This window comes from Hevea brasiliensis, chromosome 11, assembly GCF_030052815.1.
Source record: "Hevea brasiliensis isolate MT/VB/25A 57/8 chromosome 11, ASM3005281v1, whole genome shotgun sequence".
NCBI classification, from domain to species: Eukaryota; Viridiplantae; Streptophyta; class Magnoliopsida; order Malpighiales; family Euphorbiaceae; genus Hevea; species Hevea brasiliensis.
The window spans coordinates 73,506,312-73,516,996 of NC_079503.1; the positions used below are offsets into that span (position 1 = coordinate 73,506,312).

A 10,685-nucleotide genomic window follows, 5' to 3' on the forward strand; every position below is an offset into this window, starting at 1 on the left:
TTATTGAAAGCATGGCGTTCAGGAAGGCTATCTTATTAGCCATTCAAAGAGGCTTTCAAACAATTCTTATTGAGGGAGATTCACTTATGGTAATTCAAGCCTTGCAAAGGAAAACTGATATCCAGGCAGTCCTTGATGACGTACAAAGCCTAGCATGCCAATTAGGATCAGTTTCCTTTTTTTTTTTTGTAAAGCGAAATGGGAACTCTGCAACTCATTTGTTGGGTTTAAAGATTTTACATGATCCTTTCTTTTATTGTAACCTGACTGCTCAAGTTTAGTTTGTACTAGGCCTAGAGCCTTCTTAATTACCAATGAAAACCTCATCTTCTGAAAAATAAAAAATAAAAAAATAAAAAAAAAACCCACCAAATTTAACAATAATAAACCTTACTAAATTTAGCAAATTTTCACAAAAGCTATAGCAACTTTATTAATACAGAAGCAAAACTGAGTCATTCTAGTAAATATAAACTAGAGTAAGTTAGCCATTAAAAACTCAAGAAGAACAATGCGCCATCAAATTTTTATTTGTGCAAATTGTGTACTTGGCCTTTATTTATTAGCTTCCATAGAGCATCCTTAGCTTCCTCTAATGTTTCAACTGCATGCCCTTCTTCAAATGATAACCGCTGTACATTGAACTACAAACAGTGGAACAACAAACCATATGATCCATCACGAAAACACAAGCAACCAGAGAGCGAAAAAGCTCAATGAAGGTATTTACCTGTGCACCTTGACGGACCCGAATATCGATTCCTTTGCTGTCTATTGATATCAGAGCAGCATCATCCACCTCTGTTTCGGTGGACAACAGCTCTTTAAGGGGCTTTGAGAAGATTGCATTGAGTTCCTGTAGCAAATGCAAATGCTTATGACTTTTTATGCTTAAACATTGAACTAAGCTCAACTTTAACATCTTTTGACCCGAGCTTTGTTATGTATAAGCTCACAAGCTATCAAACTGTAACTTTCTATTTTATTTTCTTTGCTTTTCCACTAACATAATAGAATTTTTATCAACTCAAGAACTACAAACAGAATAATGTAAAAGAACAAAATGCCACAAAAGTACCAAGCTACCGAGATATTTATATAGAGAGTAAGGAGAAGTGGCACTCTATATACAAGCAAAAATATATTTCACCTTTTCATTTGGCATAACATGATGAATATACAAAATAATATCCATAGTTAGACAAACATAATAGTAAGGCGATAATGAATGCAATTAGATGTATTCCAGAGACCAATATTTTCAACCTTAGCCTACTTTTTAGACGAGTTTGAAAATCAAGTTTGAGTTTGCACAGTTATTTTTTTTATAAATAAACTGAAAAAGTATTAATAGATTTTTTTTTCTCCCTGATTGGATGATTCACAAAATTAGTCAGTCCAAAATGAACTCATGCAGACAAGCACTTCAAAAACCACAAATTTCACAAAAATAGTCTATTAAAATTACCAAAAAGTTTCAAGATCACCTTAAGATTTTGCTCCCCTCCATCAACTGCAATTTTATCAGGCTGAAGGGCCTCATATTCATTAACATCAACCCAAGCAACAGTGCCAAAGCCTCCAATAAAGTATATGTCACTGGCAAAATAGTAGAAGTATATTAGTCATGGGATACCTAAAGCATGCAGAACATAATTAATGTTGACGGGTAGATTAAGCAAAAGTGACGAAATATGAATGCAATCAATACAAATTGTTGACAGGGCATGTTGGTTAATGCTCAACTCATCAAAGTCAACCAAGCATAATAGACGATTTAGGTTTAATATTGTCCATCACAAACATATCTTCAATAAAGCATGCAGACAAAGTGGCTAGCTTAAGAGTAGCCACTCAAATGAAGAATGGTAAGATTGGGACAGTGTCAAGATACTTTTCCCAATACTTGGCAAAGCAATAAATATATCACATCTAAATAAATTCACAAATAAAAATTTATGAAAGTAAAATTTAGGTGGTTGATGTCTGCCTACCAGCCAATAATGTTTTATGCCACAACAATATACAAGCAAGGCCAATAATGTTTCATGCCACAACAACATACAAGCAAGGCAATAGGTTTGTGTGCAATTCAATGAAATTTATCTGCTAAATGTGTTAAGTGGAAGTAGATTAGCAAGGACTTGGCCCCAGTGCTAGCAATTGTGCTATGTCTATGCTTTTTCTTTTCTTATTTTCTCCTTGCATGAGGATTTCTCATCTTTTTCTGTAATAATATTCTTTTTTTTTTCAACTCATAATAAAATTTCTTTTCTTTTCCAAAAGAAAAGATAAATAAAAAAATAGTTAAATAAAGAATCTGTTGGAGAGGAATGTCTGCATCATATCCTTTTTTTTTTCAACTCATAATAAAATTTCTTTTCTTTTCCAAAAGAAAAGATAAATAAAAAAATAGTTAAATAATCAATCTGTAGGAGAGGAATGTCTGCATCTTTAGAAGCCAGGTTTTATCGTCCACTCCGCTGTGGAATATATGGTCTTCTGCTTCAGGGCCTCTGAAAGGAGACTCTGAGTTTGATTTAAGGCTTTGCTTTTACAATCTTTTACTTTTGCTATCCATTTTGTACATCATTTAAAGTTGGAGGTACCTTATTCTCCAACTCTTTCCTTGATGTAATTTAACATCTACAATAAAACAATAAATAACAATAACAATGATAGGCATATTATAACAAATGGGGAGACCATTTCAGGGCATTGGGTTGTAGCAGCCATGGTTGGTATTAGGCTTCGTTTGTTTCACAAAACAAAAAATATTTACCTGAAAAATGTTTTCCAATTCTTGGGACGCAAAGTAAAAAATAAAAAATAAAAAAATCTTAAAAAAATTATCAAGACAAAATCATTGAAAAGGATAGGTGGAACTTATTCATGTAGAACCAATAGGTATTAGGGATTTGGATGAGAAACAAATTCTCAATTTATTTGCTCAAAATCAGCAGTCAACAATCATAATAAAAGTCTGTAAATATGTAGAGATCCTAAGCCCTATTTATAGAGTTTTGTAACCCTAATTACATTAGGATCAGGAACCCTAATTGCAACTCTAATTAGGAATCACAAATCAAATAAAAGGGCTAACTTCTAAAACAATAAACTATTATTTCCTATACTTTTTCCCAAAATAAGCAGTCCTAATAGTCCTAAAATGAAAATCCTTAGGATTTCCTACATCACAGCAATGAATCATCTCACACAATTTTTTTTCTTTTTTTTTTTTTTTTAAGCTTAGTGACCAAAAAAAAAACCTGAACTTTTTCTTTTTTAATTTTATGCCAACGGCCAAACTTAGTTCCAATTGTATAAAATTTTTTCCAGCTGAACCTTCAACTCCACTTCCCAATTGATCTATATCCACACATAATTATCCAACTCCACCAGGCTATTGACCAAAATGTGAGAAAAAGTACACCCCCCAAAAAAAAAATCAAAATACGATGAATTGAAAACTATTTACCAGAATATTGTGAATTTGGTGGAAATAGGATAGATTGACACTCAAAATGTCAACCTGTGAAAAAGTATTTTGCCAAGCATAGAATGGTGACCTTGGTAATAGAGTAGTGATCCATTCATGTACAATACAGTGGCACTTCTTTGAGAATTTAGTTCTTTTGCTTAGCTTTCCTTTCATTTTTTAATTCTTTTTTTTTTTTTTTTAAAAAAAGATCATTTGTCACTATCAAAATGGTGCTAATGTCACTACTTCCCACATTCTACATTAACATATGGTAAAAGTCCACTTCCTATGCCATATTTGAAAAGTCCAACTTAAGCATCTAAACTTTTGAATAAATTTGTCAAAAAAATTTGATTTTCTCCGACAATTTTTTATCAAGATTATTTTTATTGTTATCTAAGATTTGTTAATTCATCATTAACATAATGCATAATTTTTCATTTTGAATTAATTTTATTCTTACAAATTTCAAGATATAAATGAAATTTATTAGTTATCATTAAAATTTAAAAATAATTAACTAATTTTTTAGATTTTTTTTTCAAAAAACCAAGATCCAAATAATTTGAAATAAACCAAATTGACATCCAAATCCCACATTTTACAGTTGCAATATGGTTGCTTCAAAATTATGTAATAAAATTTATTATTTGATATTTATGAATAAAAGATTATCAACTCTCTGTGTGTATGAGCAGTTGACATTTTGAGGGAGATTTTACAGGCTATAAGGATGAATAGAGATTTTTTTATTTTAGAAAGAGCGATAGCAAAACTTGGGGAGAGAGAGAGAGAGAGAGAGATAAATAGATTTAAAATATATAAAAACTTAATGTTATTTAGCAATTTTCACTCTTGGTAAGGTTGAATTCTCATTATTGGATCTTACACTCTTTATATTTACATTATTGGATGTTAAAATGCAAACCTAACTAGGGATGGCAACGGGTTGGATTTTTGCGGGTACCGATTTAACCGAACCCTAATAAGACGGGTTTGGGTAATATATAATCAGATTTTGAACGGGTTCGGGTTTGAAATTTAATACCCGTTACGGGTTCGGGCTCGGGTTCGAGTTTTATAGGTTAGGTATCCATTACCCGAACCCGTTTATATAAATATTTAATTAAATATAAAATATATATATTTTTTAATAATATTTATAAATTTTTATAAATTTTATTTTATATAAAATAAAATTGAAATATTTTTTGAAATTATTAAATTTTTAAATATAAATTATTAATAAAAATAATTTTTTATATAGATTATTAATTAAATATATAAAATTAAACGGGTTCGGGTATTTTTCGGGTAATAACAATCGGGTTTGGGACGGGTTCGGATTTTGAAAATATTAATCGGGTTCGGATTCGGGTAGGGTGATTTTCGCGGGTACCCTACCTGTTGCCATCCCTAAACCTAACCAGTCTCAACTCAAAATTCATAGTATTATTCTATTGTCTCTAATCCCCCATATGTAAGACTATATAGAACTTCACATATATGCTTGTGAATTGTGATGGTGATTTACACCATGTATAGAAGTTGGAACTCCTTTAAAAACTGTGTATGCAACTCCTTGGTTGTGATGATTAAGGACTCTAGGTTTGGCACTGGCACCTCGAAAATTGTATACTTTTTGTCAATTTCTTTCTACTGATTCAAGAAGTCAAAAATATCTACTTGCACTCTATCAAATCTCAAAACCGTTTTTAAACCATAACAAAACTCTCAACAAATAGCATAAAAAGGAAACTCAATCCCACATTACCAAAATAGGTTTTCCTTTGCATATTTTTCAGTCCTAATTAAATCTATTCTGATCCTTATATCATTTAGAGTTTTAGAATCCTACAAGCTTCTAGAACCATTTCAATGATTTCCTATGTTAGTTTGGGAACTCATCTGAACCCTCCTAGCTGTTCTACATTTGTCAAAATTGTGAAAGCAAGACAAAATGCAAGTCCCATTAAATCAATAAACTTCATAGATAGAAAGAAAATTAAATTTCTGAGAAAACTTGTCTTTTTATGAGACTTTAGCGGTATTGAGACCTCTGCCATTGAGCTATTCTACTTCTAACCTGCACTATTGTTTACACCACAAGCATTACATGAGCATCAAACTGAGAATCACATTATTTAAGATAGATTTGTTAATAATCCATGATAGAAAACAGTTGGAAAGTAGGCACTATAATGTCAGTTAAGGCCAAAAGAAGATTGATGGTACTAGTTTAAAGTACAGCTATTTGGCATCTTAGCTCTAAAGTTAGGGTAGAATTTACACTTTAAAGGGGACAGGACACCAACTTCATGACACTAATGCAAATGCAACCTAAGTTGCTGATAGGTCAAGCAAATATTGAAAAGTTGCAAAACCCAGAAACAGTATAATTGGTTTTCAGATACATATGAAATTTTACAATACTTTATCCTTCATAAGTTAGTTCAGCACTTCAATTGCTCCCATGATCTCTTTTACCTATCAGAAAAATGCCATCAACTCATTACATACAAATATCAACTCACTGCACACAACTATCAACTTCTTTGTGGTTTGCTCAATAGACCACAAAATCATTCAACCATTGATCAGCAGTACATGCATTATCCAAGAAGGGATTCTAGAAGTTATGTCCTAAGAAAGCCACCAAAATAAGAGCTCTTAAAAGCTCCTTCATGAAAAATCAACATTATCAAGAATTAAACTAATCATATTTTAATGCCATGTTGATGAGGAAAAAGCTGAAAGTGCTTATGAGGAAGAATTTCCCATCCTCAAATTTAAGTATTAAATTTCATCCAATCAAACCAATATGCATCAGAAACAAACCTTATATTCTCCATCCTAAAGTAGTAGAAATTCCCCCACTGCTGAGAAGGCCCTTGTTGATGTTTTGCAATATACTGCTTATGAGCCCACTCCTGATGGCAACACAACCAGTTGTTATATTTTAAGGAAACAATAACAACAACCACCTTTAAAGCAGAAACAACAATAACAAAAGCATTGAGCAAAATCATATTTTTGCTCAACCGGGTGTAAATGTGTCTTGGAATTTGCATCTTCTTTATAAAATACAATGCATCAGCAGATATAAAGGACTAGAACAACCATACAACAACAAAAAATCCCAAACTTAAACAAGAGAAGAGAAGGAGGAGAAGAGGTGTTCACAGCAACAATGATAAAAGAAAAAAATGAGTAAAATTCTCTAAAAGTCGAAGAAAAAAGATCAGAGATGCTCTTAGATACTAGGGCAAAATGAAAAAAAAGGCTCCGTGCATCATGTTCAAGTGCACCTAGAATGAAGGGAAATTAAGATAATTTCACCTTTAGGGCATAAAGTGAAACCATATTCCATCTACACACACATGCACATAAATAAATGAAAAGAAGAGAGTTGGGTAATCACCTGTTGATGTTCTGGAAGTGGGAAGACATCACCAAAGATTGTGACCCTTGCATTTGACAAGCCACTCCATCCAGGTATCTACAAAATCTAACTGTAACTATACTTTGCAGATGGAGAACAACTACATATTTACTAAGAGTAATACAATTATTATAACCAACCTGCACAACAAGCGTGCATCTAGGGTCTGCTAACAAGTTTCGTGAGTGGATGGCCAATGGAGAAAATGAAAATAAGGGATCTGCAGATTGAGAACAGCAACTATGGAAATCAATTATGCCATGAACAAATACATAAACTATCAAATGCATTATTATATATTTAAATCATTGTTGAATATGAAAGTCATGGGCCAAACATAGCAGAATAAAAGCCATCTTAATAGGCTCTTACAAATATATTAAATTTTTTAGCCAAATAAAATAAACATGAAATTTACAAAGAGTAGAAACATATAAAGGACATGATTTATAATCCACAAAATTTCACGAGTATGAGATTGAAAAATCACATCACATCATACAATATCGCATCAACTTTTCTTTTGGTATTCATTGGCAAAGCACTGAAAATTTTGAAAACTTACGTCCCATTGAATCTGGTGCAAAGTCAACCAGGGAACCAAATGGATATCCTTCTCTTCGATGATGCATTCGAGACATTACAGTGCATAGATGAGCAAATCTAGCCTTACTTACAAAGCAAGATAGATTAGAACTACTACATCAAGACGACTAGTCAAACATATTGCAAGAGATGATTGTGTATGGTAACCAAAAAACAAAATTCACCTGCTCCATCAAATTGCGAACTGCCAATGCTGGTCGAGGTAAGCCATGAGCTGAGGTTGCACTCTGCACCCCACCAGAAATTGGAGTTCTAAAAAGTCCAGCTCTGGTTCCCCCACCAGTTCCACTTCCATGCGGAACCACCAAAGGTGTCTCCACCTTTACTATTTTCTCTGCATTCTTTTCAATGCTTTTATTCTGCTTTAAATTATCCTTCATAGTATGAGAAAGGCAATTAATACCATGCCAAAGTTACCATTTGACATATTCACTAATTGTCTATGATAAAAAGAAAATGTTCCAAATATCATAAAGGCATAAAATAGAACTATAATAAGAGAGAGCAATACCCACGCACTATTTTACTTTTTGGTGTCTCAGGGGCATGTGAACACAATTCAGCATTCCACATGTTGCCCCTGCCTCCCAAACTGCTTTAGTAACTAATTGATGTTGACAAATTTAAAAGCATCGAAGTCTATGAGTTTACATTAAAAGCTTTCTGTGTTGAAACAATAAGACAATTAGAGGAAAAGAATTGATAAATAAGTGCAAATAAGAAATTATGGCATATGACACTTTTCATCCTTTTGTCATTTTAGGCGCATAGATGTTAACAGGCCAATAATATGACCAAGAAAGTATGTAACCTCATACTTTATTTGGATGGAGGGATAAGGAGTGATAGGAAAGGAAAATGTTAAAGGGATAAGAATTGTTCCTTGTTTGAGAGTTTAATGAGGTTGGAAAAGAAGGATAAGAAGGGATTAGTTATCCTTTCAAACTCCACTTTGTTTTCCCATCAAAATTGAGGGCATAAGAGTTATCCTTTCCTCCATATTTAAAACTATTTTTTAAATATGACAATTATACACTTAATACTTAAAATCTTTTCCCATCCCTTGAAATTCCCAAACATGGGAAATATCTAACCTCTTATTTCTTTTCTTTTCCTATCACATGGATTAAAAAACAAGTGAAACATAGTATTAGAGACAAATCCTAATCCTTTGAGGAGATAACACTTCTTTAAACAGGATTTGTCATTTGTTATATTAAGAAGTGGCTGGCTAAAAGGAAAAGGGTGCAGTGAAAAGCAATATGAAATAGCCAACATGCTAATTAAATTTTTTGCACCCATAAGTTACTCATTGTCATTATGAACCTTCGTGTGTGCCAGGACTAGAAATTACAGCTGATAAAACTAGCAATAACTTCAACATTATGCACTGTATAAGTAGGTCCGATATAACTGCTTTTGTATCTGCCACTCCACAATTTATCATCTAAATGAACAAAATACTTAAGCGATAAGCCAAATAGTAATAACCTTCCTAGTGAATCCTGCAGTTCATTTGCGACTATGTCAAGGCCAAGGGATTATGCTATAGCCACAGAAACTATGTCGAACTTATATTTCTCATTAGGAATTTCTCTCTGTGACTCTGTCATGATTCTTAGTTCAAAAGCCATCATTACAAGTTTACAACAAGACCAGAATCCGGAAAAATAAAAATACCTTGTAACAACTTTTCCAATCCCTGGAAGCATGCTTTATCACACATGATTTCTATCACAAAGAATCAGGATGTAGAGCCACCATACCAATCAAACTATAGAGCCTTAATATAACATATTATATTAGCACAGCAAAATCTGTAAACTACACAACAAAGATTGCCCCTTTTTGGATTCCAGGGTTTCTCAGATTTTGAAGTTGAATTTCCACAACAAAACACACACACACACACACACACACACACACACACACACACACACACACACACACACACACACACATGCAGATTTCCACAACAAAAGATTGCTCATTTTCGATTCCAAGGTTTTTTTCTGAGTTTGGGGTCGAATTTTCACAACAAAACAAACACATATAGGTACGCAGATTTCTGAAAACCAACATATAGGTGGGATAGGTGAGAAAAATAAAAATAATAACCTGAGACAAAGAAAGGGTATCATCAGAAACAAAGCCAAACCCATTATTTAAGGGCCTCTGATCTTCCTCTTCCCCTCCTGATACCTCACTGGCGACAGCGTGAACGCAAGGGCTGGGAAAACGTGCAGTTTGGGCAAGTTTGAGAGACCCAACTGGATTATTCAATAACTTGATTACTGACAAAGAAGGAGAAGAAGTAGTAGAAGAAGATGGGGTGTTGATAGTTGGGTATGTTTCTGGGAATCTGGAGATGAACACTGAACTTGAAAGAGATTCCATTCTCTGAACTCAGAGGATAGAGATGAGCGAAAAAGTGGTTTTAGGAGGGTTTTGAAAAGAGTCATAATATTCTCTTCAATTTCTATTCCATTTTTTTCTCAAAAAAGAAAAGAAAAATTCTATTCCATATTTGATATTTGATATTTTTCCATGGACTAAAATCTATTGGTTCTTACCATTTTAAATCCTGATATTATTTTTTTTCCTATTTTAAAAACCCTAATATTCTTCCAACTATACTAGAAAATCCCTAATATTATTGATTTATAAATTAACATTTAAAAAATATATATAATTAAAGGGTGCGGCTACGAGAAAGTAGACTCATGCTTTCATCAAGAGTTAAATTAAAGTTTTGTATATTATATTTTATATATATATATTTTTTTTAATTAATTTTATATATATTTATTTTAATTATTATTAAATTATTCTCATATGAAATTATGTATGACAATGAATAAGATATCTATAAAATTATTTATCTGAATTTAAATTTAATTAATACTATTAAAATCAGAATTGATTAAAATTTATTTTTCAATTCATATCAAATTTGATTATTATTATTTTAAAAAATATTAAAATTCATTTAATTTTATATTTTTAATTAATAATCTATATAAAAAAAATTTTATAAGTAATTTATATTTTAAAAATTAATAATTTTATAAAATATTTATATTTTATTTTATTTAAAATAAAATAAAATATATAAATTTATTATAAAAATATATATTTTATATTAATTAATTATTT

The 10,685-nt window shown here is 31.8% G+C and overlaps 1 protein-coding gene across 2 annotated transcripts; it reads right to left on the reverse strand.

The window, feature by feature from the left end:
• Positions 1-362: 362 nt before the first annotated feature.
• On the reverse strand, positions 363-10,159 carry LOC131170635 (uncharacterized). 2 transcript variants are annotated; one of them, XM_058130143.1, is made up of 9 exons: positions 9,648-10,159; positions 7,694-7,888; positions 7,489-7,591; positions 7,064-7,143; positions 6,903-6,980; positions 6,320-6,411; positions 1,488-1,599; positions 731-856; positions 363-644 (listed from the first exon to the last, which is right to left on the reverse strand). In XM_058130143.1, exons 1-9 carry the CDS (start codon positions 9,924-9,926, stop codon positions 528-530), a joined length of 1,182 nt encoding a protein of 393 aa, XP_057986126.1. In that variant the 5' UTR covers positions 9,927-10,159; the 3' UTR covers positions 363-527. The 2 variants fall into 2 exon arrangements, with proteins under 2 accessions (XP_057986126.1, XP_057986125.1); XM_058130142.1 differs by having other exon boundaries at positions 7,694-7,903; positions 9,648-10,156.
• Positions 10,160-10,685: the final 526 nt, after the last annotated feature.